General features: G+C 46.1%; 1 protein-coding gene across 3 annotated transcripts in view; it reads left to right on the top strand.

The window, feature by feature from the left end:
* Mknk1 (MAPK interacting serine/threonine kinase 1) overlaps positions 1 to 25047 on the top strand; it is a 45309-nt gene extending 20262 nt beyond the window's left edge. For 2 of the 3 annotated variants that reach the window (XM_045150371.1, XM_045150369.1), the window contains exons 5-14: positions 2080 to 2177; positions 5458 to 5537; positions 7083 to 7156; positions 9908 to 10012; positions 13235 to 13290; positions 18565 to 18660; positions 20277 to 20471; positions 21100 to 21264; positions 22497 to 22540; positions 23941 to 25047. In XM_045150371.1, the coding sequence (XP_045006306.1) occupies positions 2080 to 2177; positions 5458 to 5537; positions 7083 to 7156; positions 9908 to 10012; positions 13235 to 13290; positions 18565 to 18660; positions 20277 to 20471; positions 21100 to 21264; positions 22497 to 22540; positions 23941 to 24169 (1142 nt within the window). In that variant the 3' untranslated portion in view covers positions 24170 to 25047. The remainder of the gene's footprint in view (positions 1 to 2079; positions 2178 to 5457; positions 5538 to 7082; positions 7157 to 9907; positions 10013 to 13234; positions 13291 to 18564; positions 18661 to 20276; positions 20472 to 21099; positions 21265 to 22496; positions 22541 to 23940) is intronic. The other variant, XM_012952140.2, reaches the window with a different exon arrangement.
* Positions 25048 to 25915: the final 868 nt, after the last annotated feature.

The raw sequence follows: 25915 nt of genomic DNA, 5'->3' as shown, positions 1-25915 counted from the left end.
ACCAAGGGGAAGCAGGGATGGGAAAAGCCCTCAGATGATGCACTGGTGGCCTCTGAGCTTTCTGAGCATCCCCTGAGTGGCAGAAAGACCAGTCTGTTAAAGCTGTCCATAGAGTGAGAGCTGAGATTCTCTCGTGTCCCAGCACCTCTTCAAATGTGAGCCCTCTCCCAATGGCTGCACGAGGTGGAAGAACCACCAAAGAGGACATGGGAACATCAAGGCCATGACTGCAAATGGTACTGCAGTCTTTAAGTGGAGGATTGGACTCCTAGAGGCTGCAGCTACTTGTGCAACATGTGCTTTGCTCCCTTTTGAAGAGTGCTTATTGTGTTCGGGGGACGCAGTATTGCCTCATCAGACACTGTATAAAGGGCCAGTGCCAAAGTGCGCTGGAAGAGAAGCATGCCATTTCAAATGCCTGTGAACAGTGGTCAGTTGTGTACTCTGTGTAGACAGCTAAAAGACTAGGTTGTGATGGGGTTTGTTTGTTTGTGTGCCCTCAACTCAAAAACGGTAGGCCTGCGTGTGCGTGCGTGTGTACATGCGCGCATGTTAAGCGGTAGAGGAAATAAAAGTCCCTAGGGTTGCTTGCCAAGAAAGAGCGAGAGAGGAAGGAAGGAAGGAAGGAAGAAGGAGGGGAGGGGAGGAGGAGGAGGGGAAGGGAGGGGAGAGGAGGAGACCCTCCAACTCCATATTCAGAGAAAGACTCCACCTCAAGGAAATGGGCAGATGAGGGATGGAGGAAGGACACTTGCTTGATGCTCTGCACATGCATATAGTACACACACATACATACACACATACTACACATGGAAAAAAGGGTTTTAGAATGGTTTACAAACCACCAGGTCTTTTGCTCCTTCAATGAACACACAAGAAGTTTTTGTTTGTTTGTTTTTGGTTTTTTAAAAATATTTTACTTTTATTTATTTGACAGAAAAAGAGGGGGAGAGAGAGAGAGAGAAAGAGAGAGAGAGAATGGGTACACCAGGGCCTCCAGCCACTGCAAAGGAACTCCATTCATGTGTGCCCTGTGCATCTGTCTTATGTGGGTCCTGGGGAATTGAACCTGGGTCCTTTGGCTTTGCAGGCAAATGCCTTAACTGCTAAGCCATTCCTCCAGCCCATGGTTTTTTTTTTTTTAAAGAGATTATGCAGTCATGAACAGCCCATGACTAAGTAGTAAGGTCTTATGTCTTGGATTAAAGGTGTCTGCTAAGATGGTGGGTTTAAAGGCTAGGCTGCCTCAAGAAGAAAAAACTGAGGAATGGAACAAGGGAGGACAAAGCTTGGCAAAGATGTTGCTTCCTTTACAAGGGGCTCAGAGAGATTTGCTCTTTGTGAACTTGGGCAGATAGCCTGATTGTTCTATCATTGTATTTCAGCCCCTCTGACTCTGCACCTTGAACCTCAAGGCATTATTTTCATTTTCTGTGTCTCTGACTTCCTGTGGTTCACTTGAGACACCTCCAATGATGTCCATTTCATGTATAAAATTGAACAGTGCTTTGTTTCCCTTCTTAGCTCCCATGCTTGGCATACAGTAGTTGCTCAGCACATGAGTAAATGAATGAATGCTGGTTAGTCAAAGTAAGCTCCTTCTGTGAGGACCCTTGGATTCTGTGAGTGGGTTCCCCCTTTCCCTGCTTCTGCTTGCCTTCCCACCCCTTTTCTATGCTTGCCCCTCTACGCTAGTGCTTGCTGGGGCCAGGTTAGTCTGGAAGCACTGTGTGTGTGTGTCCCCACTGGTTGCAACTCTTAGAAGAGAGGGACTGGAGTTACTCCCCACTCTGTCCCTGTTGTGCTGTATAAACAGTAGTGCCAGGAAGTAGGTACCAAATCAAAACTTTCCCTTTAATCATCTTTAAAATGAGGAACACGGTGCCTACTGAGTGGTCTTTGCTGGCTGGGAAAGCTGCAAGTCCTCAAGTGTTCCTTGTCACTGAGGGCTACAGAGTCACCATGGCTCATTCTGCCTGAGTGATCAGACTAAAGCATCCAGGTGACAGCAACTCTTCCCACCTTCACTTACAGTGCAGTGACTCACCTGGCTATTCCTCTCACCTGTTTCACTTCTAGATGTATATAAGCTGACCTCTGAACTGCTGGGAGAGGGAGCCTATGCCAGAGTCCAGGGTGCCAGGAACCTGCATACTGGCAAAGAGTATGCCGTCAAAGTGAGTGTCCAACTGTGTGCCAGCCTTTCCTTTGCAAATAGTCATTCCCACCTTGTTTCATTCCACACTATGTATTCTTTGGCATGGTGGCTCAGGAAGAAAGGGGTGGGGCTCCAAATGTGTATTAATTGGATTCAAATCTTGAGTTTTCTCCTTCCCTTATAGGGAAAGTTATTTAACTCTTCTGTCCTTCAGTTTTCTTATCTGTAAAATGATAATAATAACAGAACCTACAAGGATTGAGTAAATATGTGTAATGTGCTTAAAACAATGTCTGAAAAAAAAAAAAAAACAATGTCTGGCACATAGTTGCCTGTTTCTTATGACTGTAGTAAGCAATGTCAGCTTTGGAATTAGAAGCCCTACCTAACTCTGTTTTAACAAACTGTTAACATTTGACTTTGGGCAAGTCATTGAACCTCCTTGAGCTTTAGTTCCCACGTTTCTAAAAGGAATGTGACAATTTCTGCCCTTCCTGTCTTGTGAGGTAGTTATGAAGGTGGAAATATAAATGAAGTGGTAGAGGTAGAAACACTACAAACCATAAAATGCTATACAAGTGATGTACAATGTCAGGATAATGAGTACTGAAAACTAAAGCTTTACTCTAAGCGCTCGGGTTTGGGGCAGGAGTTGTGGCTTCTAGTCTGGGTGCTGCCTTTAATTAGCTGCATGACTCTGGAGTGGCTCACTTTACCACTCTGTGCACCCTTTGGAGTAGAGGAAGAGCTGTGGTTCTTAAAGTGAGGCCCCTGAACAGCAGTACCAGTATCCCCTGGGAAGAGTGAGACATGCACAAGATTTGGCCCTACCCCAGGCCTGCTGAGTCAGAAAGTAGGACTGGCTCAGCAGTGTGAATGTCAGCAAACCCTCTAGGTGAGACAGATCCTCAGTACAGTTTGAGAACCCTGATGAAGGGCAGGTTTAAACTGTAGTATGTGTGGGAATTAGCTATTGAGCTAACAGCAGAGATCCAGGTTTCTCAGGGCAGGTGGGAGCCTGAGGCTATGTCCTCACCAAGCTCTCCCAGCAATTCTGAATCCCATCAACATTCGAGGACCACTGAGATAGAGAAAAGGTCTTACTAAATAGAGAGGGCTGAGGTGGTGGTAGATACTAGGTTAAGCTTAGTTCATAACAGCCCCCTGAGCCACCAGATCTAAGTGGTATCTCTGGTCTGGTTCCCCATGAAACATCTTTTTCAGCCAGCTCTTCATCCCAGCTATGGATTATGGAGAACACATCTGCCAAGCCATGTTTCTTGTGGCTAGGGCAGTGCTTCACATGGTAACAAAAGAGCAACTTCCATTCCCTTTTGAAAACATCAGCATAAGTTAAAAGTATATTGTAATATGCAGAAAAGTAGTAAAAGAAACATAAATGAGCATTGGTTTTCAAAGGTTTGATGCATAGATGAATGACAAATGACAGATCTGTTTCTTCCAGGGTGTGTAACAGGAAGAGAACATGACCCTTTGCTCCATGCCCTTCTGGCAGCTTTGGGCAAACATGCTTTAGTTTAGAAGCTCAGTTTACTGGACGCCTCCCCTGCAGGTGATGAGCCTAGGGGCTAGGACAGAGTGTACAGATGATCAGCTCTGAATTTCCTGTAAGGTTTTCCAAGTGCTTGTCTAGGTTCTGCTACCTATCTATAGTGGTCAGAACCTGTTAGTTACCTCCCCTGAGAGAATATTGCTGTTACTGGAAAGCCTGTCTGCTGGAAATTCCTCTTTTAACTGTCTGCTTTGCTTGGTGAATGAGGCTGAATAGCTTAGAGTCAAATAGCTTCTGTTCCCCAGAACTATACCTTACTGGATATTCAAAAGATGGGTCCACAGTGGCTTGCTGACAGGTACGGGATTATCTAGAAGTTACAATGGGTCATGGATGTTTGTGCTGTGGTATACTATACTCGTTTGAAATGTTGTGCTGGGCAGTGTTAGAAGGAAGCTGAAGGATGTATGCATCTGAACAGAGCCAGATTTTCAGAAAACTTGCCCCTAGGCTCTCTATGCAATGGCAAATAGCAGTCTGGGACTCTGGATGGCTGCCGAGAGCTTTCCACGGTCATAGAAACCATGCATTCTTGCAGTCAACACTTGCCAAGCATCTCCAGGTAGAGGTGTGTAGGGAGCAGCCCATAACATGGGAAGAGAATTGAGAGTGAGTGTGGGAAAAGCCTGTCTCACCTGGAAGCAGGTGTGGGATAATGAGGATTGAAGGTAGACAGAAGATTCACACCTTCCTGTCTGTCTGTCTGTCTGTCTGTCTTTCTTTCTTTCTTTCTTTCTTTCTTTCTTTCTTTCTTTCTTTCTTTCTTTCTTTCTTTCTTTCTTTCAGAGAGAGAGAGAAAGACAGGGAGAGAGAGAATGGATGCACCAGGGCCTCTAGCCACTGCAAATGAACTCCAGATGCATGTACCACCTTGTGCATCTGGCTTACGTGGGTCCTGGAGAATTAAATGGGGATCCTTTGGCTTTGCAGGCAAAAGCCTTAACTGCTAAGCCATCTCTCCAGCTCCACACCTTCCTATCTTTTTTTTTTTTTTCCAAGATAAGATCTCACTCTAGCTCAGGCTGACCTGGAATTCACTATGTAGTCTCAGGGTGGCCTTGAACTCATGGTGATCCTCTTACCTCTGCCTCCCGACTGCTGGGATTAAAGGCACGCACCACCACACCTGGCCTTCCTATCTTTTGACATTGTAGTCCTGGGCTAGAGCAAGGGCTCAGTGGTTAAAGGCATTTTCTTGGTATTGTGGGCCTTACAGCAATTGTTGATGGGTATTGGGTGTCTGAAATACTTAAAACCTGGCCTTCCAAGGAGTAAGGTCCTGGAAGAAGCTTCCTTCTGGCTGGGGGAGTTGCAGAGTTGCATCTGAACTGAGGCTTTGGCCTCTCTACACTGTGTCCTTGCTCACCTTCACCCTTCCTTCAGCTCTAGAAGATGAGAAAGACCCACCCTTCATGACCAGGAGCCAAGTAGAAATCATTCCTTATCTCATTGCTGTCTCAGCCTCCCCTGTTCAGTTAAGAGCAAGAGCCTCATGGGCTTCCTTGGAATAGTACAGCCAGACTGGCCTCTGCTGAGCTGGACGCTCTCAAGCCAGTCTCAGGCTTCCCTGACAGAGCCACAATGCTTGTGTCACTAAGGCCCACTCCAGACTCCTGCTAGAAAGTGAATTTGGACTGCATTTAGCCTTGCCTACTACCAGGGGCTCCTGCTGAGGGTCTGTCTGGTGGTCAGGTAGTGTACATGATAGATTTCATTCTTCCCACAGATCATCGAAAAACAAGCAGGGCACAGTCGGAGTCGAGTATTCCGAGAGGTGGAGACGCTCTATCAGTGTCAAGGAAACAAGTAAGTGTCACGTGAGACTCACTGCTCTTGGGGGACACTTGGTTGCAGCAAAAGGTACTTTTTACCACCCCCTTGCTCCTCCACTTCACTGCTACTGTTTCTCCATAATTGCATGTAATTCCTTCCATCTTTCAGTGGGGAAAGGGGAGGAGGGGAGGGGAGCAGCAGCAGTAGCTCCAAGAAGCCATGTTCTCTTTGGCTAAAATACTGTAATTGACAGCAAACAGCAAGGTGGAAGAGTGAGCATTCCAAATCAGGGGCTATTTGAGGAAGAAATGGGGTTTCACTTCCTTCAAGTGCTAGTGGAAGCTGGACCAGCTGAGTGTTGCCTGGTAGAAATCTTTAGGGCTGCTTCAGTACAGAAGAGAACTGTTTGAATACTGGCTGCTGTTTCCTGTGCAGGGTACCCACCTATGCAGCATACTGTTAAGGGTGCTAAAGCCAGGGCCAGTACTCCTTACTTGATAACTGGGCCATGTAACCTCTAGCCCAGTGCTATACAGCTCCAAATGAGTGGCCCTCTCACTGTGACTTTAAATCAGGGTCACCTCCAAGATTTGTCACCCCCTTCCCTCCCTGGAAGGGTCAGCGGGGAGCCAGTGGCCTGGTATTGATGGCTTTGTCATTAAGCTTGGAGGATGGGGACTGCTGCTGATTTAACTCCAGGCACTACCTCTACAATCTTCTTTCAAATTGGGCCATTTTGGTCATCTTACTTGGACGCCTTCACACTAGTAAAAGCCTGGTGTCTCCCCAAGTGGTCAGCATTTTTTATGAGGGACAGATTTTTATTTTCAGCCCTGCAGCTTCTTAGTTCAGCATTAGAGACTCTACTTGGTTTATTTCATTCCCTCAAAGAAAAAAGCCCCCAACACCTCCAATATCCATGCCAGTGGCTTCCCCACTGAGTTACAAGACGACCTTGTTGGCAGAGTACTGCAATACTACGGCAGACAGAGAGTGCTCACCGGGGAAGGCCACAAGTGCTACAGTGGCCAGGAACGCGGCCGTTTCATTAAGCAGCGCTTAGCAGTTAGGGTCTAGCGGTGCCCACGTTAGGCCCCAAGTCTATTTGACAGATGTTTCCATTTTCTCCAGGCAATGTAAATACTGCCCCGTGATTTATGGGCAAGAGGGAGGGCAAGTAATTATTTGCTGCTTGCCTCCAGGACACACACCTACTATTCAGTGTTATTAGCCGCAATTGCTTCCAGTCGGCTGCAGATTTTATTCAGTTTAATGTGACCGGGACTTTTTTATAACTCTACCTAGTGGGTTTTAGGGTTGGGGTTTGACAGCACAGACTTGGTGAAAACACCAGAGACTAAACATTATGGAAAGATAAGGTGACCTGAGTCTTGCTAACACCATTGGCTGCTTCTCAAACATGAGTCTTTAATAAGCATTCTGATTTCAACCTCACTATAGACATGTATATTTTTTCATTGTATACTTGTAAGTGGGATTTTATATATAATATTCCCTATTTTCCCTGTTCTTTTTTGTTTGATTGTTTTTTATTTCATTTTATTTTTTCTGTTTAAGGAACATTTTGGAGCTGATTGAGTTCTTTGAAGATGACACAAGGTTTTACTTGGTCTTTGAGAAATTGCAAGGAGGTGAGTCTTATTGAGTATGTGTTTGGACTTTGGATTAAGACCCAGGGTGGTGATCATCCATCATGAATCCCAGAGACTTCTAAAACGAGTCGGGCTAATAAAAAGGATGAAGCACTTAAAAACTGCCCTTGATTTGGGAGAAGGGAGGCCGGAGGGAAAGATGGTAATTAGCATTGTGCAGAGCTTAGAATGTCACCTGTGTGGACATTCTCTAAATGCCTTTTCATTATAATAGGAGTCATAGATAGATACAGTTTGGGATCAATTTATCAATCCCCTGTTTTGACACATTCACTATTTAACTGAATTAATTATGAAGTGGAAACTGGCTTACATTGTGGAGTATAGAAAGGCTAAGCAGAGGAGAAGAGGGTCCCATTGTTCCACAGACCCATAATATGGGAGAAGCCAAAAATATGCCACCTTCCATGTAGAAGGATGCCACCTTGTCTGCCATCTTACAGCTGTCGCACACACGCACACATCACTGAAATATGTACTTAAGGTGCTCTTCTGTGTTAGAAGGAAATGGACAATGTTTTCCCTCCCCATTCCTTGCTCAGCCCTAGGGTAGGACACATTTGCAAGTAGAAGGTTATAGAGGTGTGTGGAACTGAGTAGAGGGCTACACAGAGGGGTTTTGTGGGAACATACTGTAGAAACCAACAAAACTAAGCTTGAGTCACCTACCAGTCATGTGTCCTTGGGAAAGTCACTTAGCCTTTTTCTTTTTTAATATATGTATTTTTTATTTATTAATTTGGGAGAGAGGAGAGCAAGAGCAAGCATGAGCATGCCAGGGTTTCCAGCTATTCAAACAAACTCCAGATGCATGTGCCATCTTGTGCATCTGGCTTAAATGGGTCCTGGGAAATCAAATAGAGGTCCTTCGGCTTTGCAGGCAAATGCCTTAACCACTAAACCTTCTCTCCAGCCCAGGCACTTAGCCTTTTTGAATAGAATTCTCACCTACAAAATAAGAGCTGCTGATAGCACCTACCTCATGAGGTTGCTGTGAAGACTAGATGAGATTGTTCTTGTGAAATGCTTCATGTCCTAGATTCAATAAGAGCAGTCTGCTCATATTACTAAACCAGTGCTGAAGATTGCTGTAAAAACGTATAGAATATTCCTCTCTGCTATCTTTATTTGCTTTTGTTTTTTGAGAGGGTTGTTTGTGGCACGATCTCAATCTAGCCCAAGCAGTTAACCTAGAACTCACTCTGTAGTCCAGGCTGGCCTTGAACTCACAGCAATCCTCCTACCCTAGCTACCCACATGCTAGGATTAAAGATCTGAAACACCACTCTTGGCTTTGCTTTCTTCTGCTTCTTTTTTTTTTTTTTTTTTAATTTAGAAGCATGAAGCTCATCACAGCAAGACAAAACCAAGATAATAAGTAAGCATGAGCCATTTTTAGGACACAGAAATTATAGCTGCAGCCTAGAAATACTGGTTTCCAGTATTGAGTATAGGCTGTGGATTACATGTTGGGAATTCTGAATATAGCTAGGGTCTTCTTATAGGCTTATCACTGAGAGTGGCACTGTAGTGAGGCCAGACCCAGGAGGCAAAGAGGTATGGCTGGACCAGGAGAGTTTATGCTCGCAGCAGTCAAGCCATAGTCCTTCTGAGAGGATATCTGCACAGGTTTTCAGACTAGACTTACTGGGCAAAAGTCCCAACTCTATTACTGGTGTGGGTGTGTGATCTTGGTCAAGTTACTCATTTTTAAAGTGAAAATAGTGTCCTATCCATTTTGTACAGTTGTTTTGGACTAATGTATTTTAAAAGCTAGGCAGGTGTGGTGGCGCACACCTTTACTCCCAACACTCAGGAGGCAGAGGTAGGAGGATCACTGTGAGTTTGAGGCCCTGAGACTACATAATGAATTCCAGGTCAGCCTGAGCTAGAGTCAGACCCTACCTCAAAAAAACAAAACAAAACAAAAAAAGCATTGCATACTTCCTGGCACATGGTAAATGGTAGCTACTTAATATCAATATTACCAGCAAAACTTAGAGCAACATAGAAAGTTCTGGGAGACAGGTAGTGCTGTCGCCCGCACGTTGTCCCACCCCATCTTTTATATATGCAGTGAGGGTGGGGCATTCACTTCACATAGAATGTCCTCTTGTTTGAATCTGAGCCCAGGTGGAGAACAAATGTCCCCTAGGTCCTCCCAGCCCTATGTGCTTTCACTTCTAATTCCTTATGATTTGCGAAGCCATAGCAGCTATGGTGGCATTAATGTCCTTTTACCATGTATATAGTTGTTCTCTGTGCTTCTGAACCCCAGAAGGTAGTAGTCCAGAAGGTTGTATTCAGCAAAAATATATCAGTTCTCCATGGCACATGCTACACTTGGTGCTTGCCATTTATCAATGAATAAGCCTATGTTCCCACCCCAAACTTGTGAAACTTGGCCTTTTAAGAAGTTACACTTGGGCTGGAGAGATGGCTTAGCGGTTAAGCACTTGCCTGTGAAGCGTAAGGACCCCAGTTCAAGGCTTGATTCCCCAGGACCCACGTTAGCCAGATGCACAAGGGCAGCACGCATCCGGAGTTCGTTTGCAGTGGCTGGAAGCCCTGGAGTGCCCATTCTCTCTCTCTCTCTCTCTCTTTCTCTGTCTCTCTCTGTCGCTCTCAAATAAATAAATAAAAATAAACAAAAATATTTAAACAAAAAAAAAGAAGTTACACTTACTAGGGCCTAGACCAACGTTCTTCCTTGTCCCCTCTATTCCCCAGGCTCCATCCTAGCCCACATCCAGAGGCGGAAGCACTTCAATGAGCTAGAAGCCAGCCGAGTGGTGCGGGATGTTGCCACTGCCCTTGACTTCCTACATACCAAAGGTGATCCAACCCCTTTGCCTTGGGTGGGAAAATTGGACAGGCCAGCCTCTGGGCAGGTGATTGTCTGAGAGGTGGTACAGCTGGCTCTTCAAGATTTGAGCATGTCTACCCCGGAAAGGGAGGCGGGGGCAGTTCAGATTGGCTTCTAGACTTACGCTGTGGAAGGTAGGAAGATAGAGTGATTAAGCAGGATAGGGATACAGGAAAAAGGGAAGGGCAAGACCAGATTCCACATTGAACACGACATGTATGAGTATGTGTGGCTTTGTACAGAACGTAAAACTCATGCATGATAGGAATATTCTCGTGTGAGTATTTTAGTATCATTCATTTTAGTCTTTTGAAGTATATCACCATTATCTCCCTCTTCAAATTTGACATGATATAATTTTATGAATCTTGTTCACAGTAAATGAAAAAGGTATTTCTCCTTGTAAGTTTAAGTAGCTGTTGAACATCGTAGTGTTAACTATATGGTTGCTATTATTTGTTTTTGTTTTTTGAGGTAGGGTCTCACTCTAGCCCAGGCTGACCTGGAATTCATTATGAGTCTCCAGGTGGCCTCGAACTCAGCCTCCTACCTCTGCCTCCTGAGTGCTGGGATTAAAGGTGTGCACCACCATGCCCGGCTTGATGGCTATCAGTCCCTTTCCTAGGACTGATAATTTACAAACTTCTGTCATGAATTAAATCTTTTTTGTAAGTAACTACTTTTACATTTCCATAAATCCATTAGACTGTTACATACATTTCTTAAATGGCATAGACAGCTGAAAATTAGGAAAGATGACAATGTCATCTATAGTGGCTAACGCATCATACTTATTAAGAGTCAGGTATTGCCCTAATTCAGTTATGTAGCTGTGTACATCTCCTATATATTTTCTGTATGTATACCTACACAAACACATAAGGGTGTATGTGCCAGCAACTATGCCCTATCTAGAGTAATGGGGTGATGGTGCTTAGTTCGTGGCACACATGTGCATACATGTATATACACAATACCTATGGAAGATGCATTCAGCTACATAAATGAATTCATACACAATAAAGACTTAGAACACTACCCATGTGATATATATAGTTCCCAGCACACTGTGATCCTTTGTTAAATATTACTTCTTCCTGAACCTTCCTTCCCTACCAAGACAGAGTATTTTTATTCATAATATTAACTTCCTTAAAGAATTCTAAAGAGTTCTGCCTGGTGGGAGTTGGGGGAAGAACAAGTAATTTGTGATTTCACTCTACTTGCTTCACAATTGTGGCCAGCCTCACTGGTGTGAGTGCTCAGGACCAAGTGTAGGCATGCCATGCACACATCCTCCTTTGTTCCAGAGTACAGCCCTGTGCGGCTTGTATGTGAGGGTTCAGGTTCACCAACCACCTGGTTTCCTCCAGTAGCTGAAAGAGATATGAAGACCGCTAGTGTCCATGCTGGGGCCCTGACTTGCACCTGAGCTGAAAATTCCTAGAAGGGGGAGTCTGTTTTTTGCTCAGCATGATGAATAGCAGCAGCTCTGTTTCTGAAAGCTGGGATGCATGTAGGTAACACCTGCCTGACAGAGATTTACAACCGCTCCCCAAGCTGCCTGTATAGATTGCAAAACTGGGTCACACTTTATACAAGAGCCATACCTTGGAGGATGGGTAAAGGCGGTTTTATTTTGTATTTATTTATTTATTTACAAGAATGCACCCAAGGGAACAGAGGCTCATGGTGTCTTAGGAGTTCTGAAGTGCTTGTTAACATCTAGCTGGCCAGCTGCCCATGTGACTAGAAGTTGGAGGGGATGAAAAACGATTTTCAGCTGAACTTGGCTGTTTTCTAAATAACTTCATGCCGGGAAGATGAATTGGGCAAGAATGGGTCAGCCCTGAAACAAGTTCCCTACTTTTAAATACTGGACACACTACAGCTTAACCTTTGGGAAATGAACCAGAGCGGCTGGATGGCTGGTGCACTCACTCAGGCAGACCCATTATTACAGCCTGGTTCCCTGAGTTCTCAGGCTGAGGCACGAGTGGGCCATGGGCACCTATTTGGAGAGGAAGGCTCCATGTGTGGATCATGGTCTTCTGTGGGAGCACTTGCCATAATGGAAAATATCCTTCACTTTTAGTGCAGAGAGCAGTAGCCCGACTCAATTTGTGCAAACTAGGCGTAGTTGCTCTGGGTTCTCATTCCATTAGGTGGCTGATGAAGTTACTTAGCGTGCTGGAGCTCTAGTGAAGTCCCTCTAGAAGGCCTGGGCCTCTGCCTTTTAGTAGAGAGCTAGAGTGCTGCCTAAGAAGTCGATGGTCCAGGGTGTTGGAATAAGGGCGACTCACACTCTCCATTGCCGGGAATCCTCAGCTGCTTCCCGAACCTTTGAAGCAGGAGGTATTTGACTTTTGCTCAGCTTTCCATCTCTGCTGTATGTGCTCTACAAACAGAGGACAGGAAGGGAGTCTTGTGTCCTCTGTCAGATCATGCTGGCCTTATTTGGCACTTTGCCCCTTTCTATGCTTAGAAAATTATTTTCCCCAGTTGCCTTCTTGGCCAGATCAGCAGAGTTTGACCCCTCCTGGGTTCTCACTGCCACTTGCAGGCCTCTGCAGGAGGTCTGGGCAAAATGCTGGGTATCTTCTCTGAAGAGCAGCACACTTGAGCCAAAGCTGTCCCCACTCTGTGACAGGCAGAGCTTCCACAGTCGTGCTAAGCAGGTGAGCAAGGAATGGGATGCGCCTAGGGAGATTTGCTGACTAACACTTGGTCCTCTGAATATACACTGAATCTTTTTTGTAAATCAGCTATACAAGAAGAAATGAGGTAGAGCAGCCTAAGCCCCCCGAGATGCTCTTAAACAAGGCCCTAATTATTTCTGCATTGTTGTTCCAAGCCTTGCCATTTGCAGAGTTCTCTGCTTTGCGTCAGGCGGCACAGTAAGAGTTCTTGGTTGTCTCTGCAGTGCTGAAAGTAGTCTGGCTGGGATTCATTTAGCCCTTCTTATCCCTGCCAGATTTCTAAAGCCTCCGCTTCAAAAGAACTTGCAGAGTCAACCGTGTTTTCAGTTTTGTCTCTGGTTACTTTTGCCTCCTGCAGTTCGTTGATTTTTTAATGTACCATAATTGGGAATTAATCTGCGAACAACAGCATTTGGAAAAAATTAATTGTGTGTGGAATGTTTGATAATTATGTGCATATGTTAACCATTTCTTTGCTGTTTGTCATTCCAGGCATTGCTCACCGAGATCTGAAGCCAGAAAATATATTATGTGAATCTCCAGAAAAGGTACCGAGAGCCTGGTTCAGGGTATTGCAGTTCCTAGTGCTCAGGAACACATCTGCCTCAGTGCAGATAGCCAGTGGCTCCCTTGGCCAAGTACCAAGTGCATCTGTTTTAGGCACGTGAGAACATTAGCTCTAATACGTCATATTTTTGCATTCCAGCAGAATGGGGTGGTTCACACCTATAAGCTCAGCACTGGGAAGGCTGAATCAGTTCAAGGCCAGGCTGGGTTACAAAGTGAGAGACCCTGTCTGAAAACAACAAAACAAAGCACATTCCAAGTAGTTCATCCATGTGTCATTCCCTTATGTGCACTTTTTCTTCTCTTCTAATGCGTACAATTGGCTTTAGCCTGCAAGCTTGTAAAATATATGAGCCTTGCATAAAATTAATATTTTCTAGTCCAGTGCACCTACTTGTAGAGCAGTTGGTATAAATCAAAAGACAACTCAAATGTGCCCTTTTTTCATGGACACATCTCTATCCATAGATGATATTTGTGGTATGCCAAATGGTGTCCACATTAGAATAGTGTGGTAGACAGCCTCAGGTTGCTGGGATGAGCTTCCAACTGAGGCATAGTTATGGAAGAAGGGATATTTATTGAAAGCTTACCGATCCAGAGGAAGTTCCATAATGGCAGAAGAAGCTGATCTGTTTTCACAGGTCCAAGCAGAGAGAGAAGAGCCACAAGCCAAAACCCAAAAGCCACACCACACAGCACACTTAGGATTTCCAGGCAAAGCTCAGGCACTTTGCATATCTTAGGCTGGAATTCATATCTGCCCCCCATGACACCTCCTCCAACCAGGTAGCTGGAAATCCAAGGATCAGTAATAAAACTCATGAATCTATTGGGAGGCAGCTATTCAAACTGCCACAGTTAGTAAACAAGTTCTTTAAAATAAAAATTTTTATTGATATGCTTGTTTGACAGAGAAGGGGGGGGGCGGGTAATGGGCGTGCCAGGGCCTCCAGCTGCTGCAAACAAACTCCAGATGCATCTTTTAAAAAGCTTGTTTCTATTTCTATTCCAGAGGTGCCCATTAAAGGTGAAACACTCATGCTTGGGGTTGGACAAGTATACCCTATCATAAGTGTCGCCTTAACCCCATCTACTAGTAAATGTAAATGTTTGTATTTCCATAAGGATGTATGACTCTGACAAATTTTGTTTGTTAGAAGATTGGTAGTTTTGATAGCCCACATTCATAGCTCTGTGTATGTGCATGCATGTGCATACACAAGAGCAGTGTGTCTTGCTGCAGACGAAGTCATGGCTCATACGCCTAAGGAGTCACTGGGAATAATTCAGTTCTCTGTGGAAGATGATAATGTATTCAACTAAGATGTGGCGATGTCCTGTCAGTGGTTCTGGCATGCAACTTTTTAATGTGTCATTATTATGGTCATTAATAGTAATTACAGTTAACATTTTAAGTGCTCACACTCTGCCGGGCATTTATGCTACTTAGTATCTATAAAACATCTTGAGATAGATACTGCTATTATCTTCATTTTATGGATGAGGAAAATGAAGTTTAGAGAGATAAAGAAAGGCACTCAGAGTACTTGGCTGGTCAGTACAACAGCCTAGACTAAAACTAAGGAGGTAGCCTGACCCTAGAATCCCCCACAGTTGCTCCTGATTTACAAGGTCCTTTGTCTCATACATTCCTCATCATACAGGTTTGTTGCCCCTTTTTATGGTTGAAAAAGTTAATTAAAAGAGGTTAGGGGCTGGAGAGATGGCTTAGCAGTTAAGCGCTTGCCTGTGAAGCCTAAGGACCCTGGTTCGAGGCTCGGTTCCCCAGGTCCCACGTTAGCCAGATGCACAAGGGGGCGCACGCGTCTGGAGTTCGTTTGCAGAGGCTGGAAGCCCTGACGCGCCCATTCTCTCTCCCTCTATCTGTCTTTCTCTCTGTGTTAGATGTCCAAAGGCATATCTAACAAAGATTTAATGTTCAAGATATATTAAGGTCTCCTAATACTGAACAACAAAATGACAACCCAGTTTTAAAATTCTCAAGTGACCTGAATAGACTTCCCCCACAAGCCCATGAAAAGATGTTCAGTACCCTTAGTCATTAGGGAGCTGCCAATCAGAGCCACACTGAAACACCACTACACACGTGACAGGCTCTCTATGCTTTTAGTTTTTGGTTTAGGCTCTCAAGTAGCCCAAGCTATCCTGAAACTATGAAGTTAAGAGGTGACTGAACTCCTGTTCCTCTGGCCTCTGCCTCTCGAGTGCTATGATTACAGGCATGTACCACCATATCCATATCCATTTTATGCAATGCTGGGTGGGGATCAAACCTAAGGCCTTGTGCATGCTAAGCAAGTACTCTACCAATGGAGCTCCTTTTCCCAGTGCTGGTTATACTTCCTATGCTCTTATTTATTTATTTGGGAGAGAGATGGGGGTGGAGGGGGAGAATGAGCACATTGGGGCCTCTAACCACTGCAAACGAACTCCAAAAATGTGCCACCTTATGCATCTAGCTTACATGGGGGCTGGGGAATCAGTCCTTAGGCTTCGTTAGCACTAAGCATCTCCTCCAACCCTTCCTATGCTTTTTTGTTTTGCATGTGTGTGTGGTGTGCATACATGTGTGTATATGTGGGGGGAGTGTATATACACAGGGGAGTGTATATACACATGTATGTGGAGACCAGAGGTCATTGTTAGGTGCCTTCAATCACTCTCCACCTTTTTTCTTGAGCCAGGTCTCTCACAAAACCCAGAGCTCACAAATTCAGCTGGACAAGCTAGTCAGAAAACCCTAGGGATTTTTCTGTCTCCACTACCCTAGCACTGGGATTACACGTGTGCCACCATACCCAGTTTTTTATGTGGGTGCTGGTAATCCAAATTCAGGTTCTCATGCTTGCATGGCAAGCACTTTACTCACTGAGATATCTCCCTGGCTATACTTAAATTAAGTAAAATAGTTTTCATTTTGTTTAAGAGAGAGAGAAAGAGGCAGATAGCGAGAAAGAGAATGGGCATGCTAGGGCCTCTAGCCACTGCAAAGATGTATGAAGCAACTTGTACGTCTGGCCTTACATGGGTACTACGAAATTGAACCCAAGTCCTTAGCCTTTGCAGGCAAGCACCTTAACCACTGAGCCAGGATGTAGAGGAATTAGAATCCTCATACATTGCTAGTAGTATTAAATATGGCCCAGCAATTGCCCTAGGGGTGTGTTTGTGCACATGCTCAGGAGAATTGAAAATAGGGACTTGGACAGGTACCAGTATACTGATCTGATTGCATTGGTGTTACTCACAAGAGCCACAAGGTGGAAACAACCCATGTGCCCATCAACAGATGAACGGCTTAAGAAAAGAATATGGTCTTTATATACAATGGAATGTTACTCAGCCCTGAAACAAAATGAAGTTCTAATACGTGCTGCAACATAGACAAACCTTGAAAACATTGTTAAGTGAAAGGGTCAGACACACAAGGGCAATATTATATGTTCTACTTATATGAAATATCTGCAACAGACAATAAAGATGGAAGTAGGCTAAATTCCCCTGGCCTAGGGGACATACTGGGCAGTCTTTCCTGTTGGGAGGGATGGAAAGATTTTAGAAACATATGGTAAAGGTAAAGGTAAATATAATTAATGCCACTGAGTCATATATTTAAGAATGGCTAAAAAGATGTATTTTATAGCTTTACCTTACCACAGTGAAAGAAAGGGAGGCTTAGTAAAAAGGAAAACAAGAAAGATATAAGAGGGAGGTGTTAGAGGATAGAGGTGGTCACTTTAAGAGACCAGGGCCAGAGAGCAGTAGCCCCCTTGAAGTGTTAACTTTTTCATTTGTGTGTCTTTGCACCTTACTCCAGCCCCTACCCCTGCTGCAAGCTACAGCCGCTTGTTGCCAGGGCAAACGAAGACCACTGGGGCCTTGGGACCTATCTAGTGCCTCCGAGGCTCTTAGCACATAAGCTGAATCATGTAGAGTAGAACATTCTTTTTTTTTTTTTTTTTTTTTTGGTTTTTCGAGGTAGGGTCTCACTCTGGTCCAGGCTGACCTGGAATTAACTATGTAGTCTCAGGGTGGCCTTGAACTCATGGCAATCCTCCTACCTCTGCCTCCCGAGTGCTGGGATTAAAGGCATGCGCCACCACGCCCAGCGAGTAGAACATTCTTCCTCTTCCCCAAAAACTTATAAAAATGAGCCATTTCACTGTATTCTTTGGATTTATGGAAGCTGCTTCTCTCTGCCTTTGGACCCCACAGTACTTAATAGAGTGCTTCCAGTTATTTAGTAGAAGCTGAAACTCTAAAAAGGCATTTTGTCACACTATTTCTTGGACAATACTGCTCTCCCTCATATCCTGCTTTTATCAGGAAGGAAAGGGAGAGAAGTTGAGAGACTCCAGGCCTTCTCAACCAGTGAGTAGTCAGGGGGATGCAAAGACGATCATTTTCAATCCCCTTGCTATCCTGGTGTCCCCCTCCTCTGCCTTACAGGTTGCCTCACACAGGCTACAGACTCAGCGTCCACTTTTTCTGGGCCTAGCTGCTGAGTTGTTGTCACCAAGGGTAACCAACCATCTCAGTTTTCCCAGGACTTCCAATGCTTAAGCCAAAAATGTCCTGAGTAAGCAAACCAGGACACATTAGCCACCTAAGCCACATGATGTGGTAAGGAGTTTTTACTCCAAGTTCCTCTTCCTTCTACCAAATGGGCTTTGTGGGGACTGTCAGAAATACATACTATCTTTTCTGCTTTTGGGGTTTTGCCAGCCATTGTTCTAGTCCCTTTATTTATTTATATTTTATTTTAGAGACAGGGTCTCATGTGTTCCAGACTGGCCTTAAACACACCATGTAGCCAAGGATGACCTTGAACTCCTGATCTCCTGCCTCCACCTCCCAAGTGCTGGAGTTGTAAGTGTGCACCACAACACCTGTCTTTCCATTCTTCGCCAAGTTCACATCATGGGCTAGAGAGATTGCTCAATGGTTAAAGGCACTTGCTGGCTTAGGTTCAATTCCCCAGTATCCACATAAAGCCAGATACACTAAGTTCACAGCAATCTTATACCATCTGTGGTTCAGCCATTTTGCTCTTAGGAAGTAAGAACTCATCTTGTAAACAATCCTCAGATGGCTTCTACTAGTTAACTCAAGGAAAGTAAATCTGGCTTGGTACACAGCAGGCTGCAGTTGACAACCTGTCAGTTATGCCACTTTCCCCATTCCTCCAGCTTCTTGCATCTGTGGCCTGTGGATTCTGTCTTTCGTTGCAGGTGTCTCCAGTGAAAATCTGTGACTTTGACTTGGGCAGTGGAGTGAAATTGAACAACTCATGCACACCCATAACCACACCAGAGCTGACCACTCCAGTACGTATGGCCTGATACCCTGTGCCTTTCTGCAGGGAAGCTGGACCTGTGGAGTGGCCTGACTTGAAGACGTGGCATCCAGAACCTCTGCTAGGGAATGAAGCACTGGGCACCAGTAGTGCTTCTAGGGCTGTCATTCTCTGGCTCCATGCTCTCTACTAGTAGCTACCAAACTCACCCCATCCAGTTGCTAATGAAATTGCTATTAGAGGTTCCATTTGGGGGTATCTCCTCTGCCAGTGAAGAGACAGTATATCTTCATAAGCAGCGGCTGCACCCTGACTCCTGTCTCGGGTGAAAACAGACTAGTCGCACCCTTTGCTATCACACATGAGAAACAGATTTTTGAGTCCCATCCTCTCCACTGAAGTCAGTGTGTCCCCCTTGTGGTGGAGTATGGGAGCTCTCCTCCCCCCCCCCCACCCCAGGAAAGTGGATAGCTCTCTGTGGCAAAACTATGAGGTCCAGGATAGCTTGTCCTGTTCTTCCCACTTCACATGTCAGGCCATGCAGCAGGCAGCTACTTCTCCTGAAGACATCTCTTGCACATACATAATATGCTATAATTAAGAGATCCTTTTGAGATTTGCATGCTCTATCAGTGAATTTTCCTAATAGCCTTTTCTTAAGACGTGACTTTAAATATGCCTACATCATGTCATTCTAAGCAATGTTATTAGAAATGTTTCTGTATTATCTTCTAACATGCAGGGCTGCCTTGTTCTCAAAGTTATTAACTTTAATTGCCATTAACAAAGAAAATGTCCTTTCCTGTGAGTACTCACCATCTAATCAAATTAGTTCTGTGGATCAGGAATGAGTGAGCCTGCAATCATGAAGAGAGGATTCAAGAGTGTGTCTTATTCCTCTCAGCAGTCTTCTTGGAGAGCTTGGAGAGGGATCCTGGCTGGGGACAGCCACTGTTGTGCCTGTGTCCCTTCTTGGGCCTTGCCTTTAGGAGGTGCAAGGAGACTAGATTTGTCCTCAGAGCTCTTCAAGCTCTTATGGTTTCTTAATTTAAACCATCATATTTCCTTGCTTCAAGCTAGCAGGGCGCTGGGCAGGAATCACTTAATGAAATCCTTGTTGGGGCTAGGGAGATGGCTCAGTGGATAAAGCTCTTGCTGTGCAAGCTTGAGTATCTGAGTTTGAGTCCCTAGAACCCATGTCTAAAGCCAAGTGCTATAGCAGGTCTCGTGCACAATGAAAGACCCTGCTTCAAAAAGGTGGAAGATATCCTCTGACTTCTGTATGTACAGAAATCCTTGCTCTATGAAGCCTGATTTCCATGGATTCCCCCTACCAAACTGTATTCCCCACGTTCAGGTCTCTACACAGACAGGGTATCTGTACAGGAAGATGAGACAGGGAGTGTCATCTTCACCTGAGCTACTTGAGAAGGACTTGAAAAAACATGACTTAGAACTGGCCATGTGGGCTAGGGAGCATGACAGCTCAACTTAAGCTTCCCTTGGTACCTTTGTAACATCAGACCTCTGTGTGCAACTCAGTCCATTACTCTTTTCACTTGGGTTACATTCACTTTGCCATCTCTTTCCTCTCCCCTCCCTCCCCATTAAACTCATCCTCTCTCTTTCCCATACCTGACTCCACAGTGTGGCTCTGCAGAGTACATGGCTCCTGAGGTGGTGGAGGTCTTCAGGGATGAGGCTACATTCTATGACAAGCGCTGTGACCTGTGGAGCCTGGGTGTAGTCCTCTACATCATGCTGAGTGGCTACCCCCCCTTTGTAGGTCACTGTGGGGCCGACTGTGGCTGGGACCGGGGAGAAGTGTGCAGGGTGTGCCAGGTGAGTGCTGACTAGGACCTTCTGTGGAAGCCCTACCTAGGGGTCAGAGTGACTGAGGGGTGCCAAGCAGAACTGAGCTGGGAGGTTATCCTTGGCCTGGAAGGGGTCTGTGATGTCCCCTCCCTCGACTGACAGGGAAGCCACAGGAGAAATTTAGAAAGTCGAGTATTTAGCCAGCTAGGAGCTCGAGATGATTGTTGATTATTGAACAGACTGAAGGATGAATCTTGCCCAGGGAGAGGGACAAGAACTATAGGTAGGAAGAAGGGCTCAGGCCAAGACAGGGAGGCCTGAAGCAGCTGTGTGTGCAGGAGAAGAGGGCAGGGCTGGTGGTCGTGTGAAGCCAGGCCTAGCAGGTTGCCAGGAGCCGGGGGTTGGGCTTTGTTCTGTCTAGATATTCACATGTCATCCCTCCAGCCCCCGCCCCAAGTAGCATAGCCATTCCCACCTGCCAAGGTCAATCATATCATTTGGGGATTTCAGGAAGATTTGGAAAGGCGTCTCTGTCTGTGGCATCCTCAAGCTGTTCCAGCAGAGGACAGTGAAAGCCAGGGTGACCAGGTCAATGGCAGGCACATCCTGCCCATTCTTGGCCCGTGTGGCCTCAGGGGGACTTCTCTTTGCCTAGAACAAGCTGTTTGAGAGCATCCAGGAAGGTAAATACGAGTTTCCTGACAAGGACTGGGCTCACATCTCCAGTGAGGCCAAAGACCTTATCTCCAAGCTCCTGGTTCGAGATGCAAAGCAAAGACTCAGTGCTGCCCAAGTCCTGAAGCACCCATGGGTACAAGGGGTGAGTGACTTCCCAAGGGTGGCATGCCACCTCTTACAGCCTACAATTTGGTCAGGAAGAAGTTCTCATTCCAGCCCCCGGGGCTTCCCCCAACTGGAGAAAAGTGAGGCAGCGTCCTTCATGATTCCTCTGGTAGGGTGAACTGACTTTTTATTCAGGCCCCTGATGTGCCACAGGCTTGACTCTAGCCATGGCCACAGGCAAAACCTTCAGAGCCCTCTGCGGCTTGTCACGTACCTCCCACTGTTGACAGGGGCACCCATCCCCAGGGAACGTGCGTTGTCATTCTAGCCTGTGGTACCATCCTGTTATACAGTATCACTAACGAAAACATCACTAGCTTAGGGCACCAAGAGGCACCCTACTGCCTGCATTGCTGCACTAGGCACACATATTTCTCCTTGCCTGGGGACAAGCTGCAAGGGCCCCAAAAGCAAGTGGTAGTGTTTTCCCTAAGTTCAGATTCCAAGTCCTCACAAGAAAACGTTTTAAAATCTTCTTGCTAAGTCACAATATCTCACCTTTGCCCCTCCACGGGGTATGTCCTTGGCCTGCAAGGACACCCTGCCAATGGAAGGATGCAAGCTTTGCCACCCCAGTCCTAGAATGGGTTAGTGGCTAATTCCACCACCACCACCACATGCCAGAGCCCAGCAGTGCAGATATGAGTAAGACCCAGGCCTGTCTATGCACTACTGGAGAGAAGTAGGTGTTGCAGAACAGTATAATAAATGCTTATAGAAAGTGCCAGAGGAATCCGGGCATGGTGGCACACACCTTTAATCCCAGCATTTGGGAGGCAGAGGTAGGAGGATCACCATGAGTTCAAGGCCACCCTGAGACTACACAGGGAATTCCAGGTCAACCTGGGTTAGAGCAAAACCCTACCTGGAAAAAAAAGTGCTAGAGGAACAAAGGAACAAGTCCTCTTGCTTGGGACCAGGATGGGGAGGTGGCAAGGAAGAGAGTCTGCTACCCATAAAAAGTAACTCTTGACCTGGGTCTTGGAGGGTGGCTAGGACTTTGCCAGGCAAAAGGAGAGAGGGCTGTCTTTGCAGAAGTAGCTGGACATTTCTTCATCTCTGGAAGGTCTGATCTTTCAGGCAAGCACAGTCCCGTCTCAGTGCTGGGCCAGCTCTGTGGTTACCTGCCCCTCTGCCGGCCTGGGTGAAAGCAGCTCTTGGAAGGAGTGAGCTACAGCACTTACCCACAATCTGTCGTTCCCATTCTAGCAAGCTCCAGAAAGGGGACTCCCCACACCGCAAGTCCTCCAGAGGTAAATGGCTCCATTCATACCTAGTGCACTGCTCTCTCTTCCTCTCTCCCTCACCCCGCCCCCTTCTCTCTGGCCTTGACTTTCCTTCCAGCCCTCAGCCATATTGGAATGGAGGTGGGGATGGGGAGCCCATCTTCAGACTCAGATGCCCTTACCAGAGGAGCTCTCATTCCTCTCCTCGCTCTTTCTTCTGTCCACACAGATCTCCTGCTCTCAACTTCATTCATGTAGATTGTTTCCTCAGCCCTACAGCACCTTTGAGGTCTCTCTCTACAGGGTTTATAGAAAAAAAAAAATTTTTTTTTGCCCACTTAAATAGACTGTGTATCACGATTTACAGCCTAAAGTCAGATCTTATCTGTGGGTTATTCCCATAGGGATGTCCTTCTGCTCTTACAGTTGGTATGTCTAGCGGGAGTCAGGACACAGAGAAGTATAGTGATCAAAATGCAATGTCCTGGGGCAAAAAGTATACTTCACTGGTAGAGCATGTGCTTAGCATACACAAGACCCTGAGTTCAATCTCCAGCACCAAAAAAAAAGGAAAAGAAATGTGGTTTTGTTGTGTACAAGCATGAGAGAGGACTTATGTGGAGTAAGACTATGATATGATCTGTGGAGCCACTGTCATGTGTGCTCTATGTCACTACCTGAAATGTCATGTAGCAAATAACTACTGTATTCACAATCTTCACAACAAATTTAAAGAGAGGTCTTCCTCTCCTCATTTGATAGATGGGAAAACAGCATTACAGGGATCAAGTTAACTTGAGCCAGGATTCACAGAAGCTCTGGGCCAGTCGGCCATAAAACTTTTACCAACTAGGTGTGTTCCTAATCAGCACTACAGAATAGGTCTGTGCCCATGGAAATCCCCTTTTGGGGACCCAGCCTCATGGCCAGCTTTTAGGACCAACTACACAGAGAAGTCTGTTCATTCATCCCAGGCTGCTGTTGCCTAGCTGGAATTCCTGTCAGACTGTCTGGAACTGTTGCAGATGCCTCTAAGAGCCAAGCCCACCTTAGATGATTTTTCAGCAAATTTAAAGTCACATGCTGGCCCTGAGCCAGGTATTGGGGACACAATTTAAGCCACACAGCCCCTGCTCCAGACCTCCCTGCCAAGGAGACAGGTGAGTTTAGTGTGGTTCCTGGCTCAGGAAGAGCTCTGACTAGCTCAGCTGGAGGTGGATGCTCTGAGAAGGGACTGTGCCATGACTGAGCAACCCAGGGTCTGTACTTGAAGTTCAAAGACCGTTCTAGCTTTAGTCAAGGTTGCATACCCAGGCAAGAACTTCTTTGGAGAGAGCAGCTGAGAAGTCTGCTGGCGACATCAGTAGACTTCCTGGCTGCTCCCAGTTCTGCCACCCTCTTCTCCATGCCCTTCCTGGTCCCTGCAGGAACAGCAGCACCATGGACCTGACACTCTTTGCAGCCGAGGCCATAGCCCTGAACCGCCAGCTGTCTCAGCATGAGGAGAATGAAGAAGAGCCAGAGGCCCTGGCTGAGGGCCTCTGCTTCATGAAGTTGTCTCCTCCCTCCAAGTCTCGCCTAGCTCGCCGCCGGGCCCTGGCCCAGGCTGGACGGAGTGGAGACACAGAACCATGCCCAATATCCACAGGACTCTGAAGTGCTACAGTCAGTCATATGTTGTTAGACCCAGGTCTGTCCAGACATTGCCTCCTGCAGATCTGTAAGGCCAAAGGCCCCGGAGCCAACAGAGGGGCCTGCTATGGGCCTCTGGGCAGGCTTTTTCCATCCACAAAGGCCCCAGGGTTCCACCCATCCCCCATTTCCCCTGGGTCCTTGGAGGAAAAAGCTTTTTCCAAAGGGGTTGTCTTTGAAAAAGAAAGCAATCACTTGTCACTTTGCATAATCGCCTGCAGCAGGGACATCTCTTCAGTGGACTCCACCTGCTCACTGTATGCAGATCCCAGATCCAGCCTGCTCTGGCAGGGGCTGCAGGCCTCAGGGAGCCAGCTTCAAGGAGCTGACAGAGGCTGCACAGACACACGTGCCTCTTCCCTCTCTGCACTGTCACCTTCCTCTAGCAGTCCTTCCACCTTCCTCTGTCCTTTGGATGTCCTCTCAGCCTGTCTTCTCCCTGGCTGAGCTAAACCATCCCTTCAATTCAGGAGGGGCAAGGAGCCTGCCCCCTTCAGAAGGCCGGATCAGTCTTCCAGTTTGTACCACAGAGAAGCACATAATCTTTCTTCGCCGTGACCGAAATGTGTTTCTCATTTATCATCCTCTTCCTTGTTTGGGATTGCTGCTAAAGTCAGTATTTCATTTCTTAAAAACATGTTTGCTCTTTTAACCCTGCTCTTCCAGCAAACCTATATAGAACTGCAAACTCCCAGTGCCAGCCCATGGACTTTCCAGCGCAAAATATCTGTGCTCTTGGGTGTTAATCAGCTGTCCCCCACAATCCTGACTTGTTTTAAGCTCTTACTATGATGAGCACCTTAGAGACTGTTAGCACCTGCTGCTGCTGCTGCTGCTGCTGCTGCTGCTGCTGCTGCTGCGGCCTTCCCCAAGGTCTTACCTAGAGAGCAGCACACGCCCAGGGCAGCCAAGACAGACTTCTGTGTCTGGGGTGAAGTCCTGCTGCCCTGTCTGAGGGATGCTGTACCCCAAACATGAAGGTGCAGCCATTGTCTGATAAGCTTTGAGTACAGAAAGAAAACATATGTGTGAAGCATATGTTGGTCAATACAACCAGATCGCCAACATGCTTTCCTACCTTGTGCTTGTTTTAATAAATTATTTTTAATTTTAGTTGTGGCCTACCTGATGATTCTTTTTTCACCTACAGACCTGAAAGGAGGCAGACCTGGAGACAGGTTGAGCCCAGTGAGAGGGGAGGAGCCCTTGTTAGAATCCCCAAATACATCACCACATTTGATCCACAAAGCAAAATGGACATTGTTCTTGTGTTTTTAGATAGGAGATAAAATTGAAACATTTACCATCACTTCTGTAATAAACAACTTGTGATATGGCAGATGCCATCACACAGCTTGGAAACAGGCTTTGTAGATGACCATGTACCCACCTCATGCAAGAACAAAGTTCCCCTGGGTCTAAAGCATTACTAAGCTTTTATTGAGGACCTGTTGTCCTGCTAAAGACAGTAAAGAGAAGTGGTGCCTTCTACCCACAGCTGCAGTGTAATAATCCTGAACCAGACTGCAGAAAGCTGTGTGGGAGAGACCTTTATAACTAACCAAGGAGGTGACAAGAGGGAGGTCTGAGTAGGGTAGGTTCAGGTCATGTACCAGGCTACTAGCTGTTCCACAGCACAAATGTGCACATGGGTGGTTGCATAGTTGAGGGTCTTACCTTTGCAATAACATCCTCACATCCCTTTGTCCA

The sequence above is a fragment of the Jaculus jaculus genome, chromosome 5 (assembly GCF_020740685.1).
Source record: "Jaculus jaculus isolate mJacJac1 chromosome 5, mJacJac1.mat.Y.cur, whole genome shotgun sequence".
NCBI lineage: Eukaryota > Metazoa > Chordata > Mammalia > Rodentia > Dipodidae > Jaculus > Jaculus jaculus.
Note: the sequence above shows the minus strand (reverse complement) of the source record. Positions and strands in the feature narration are given on the sequence as shown.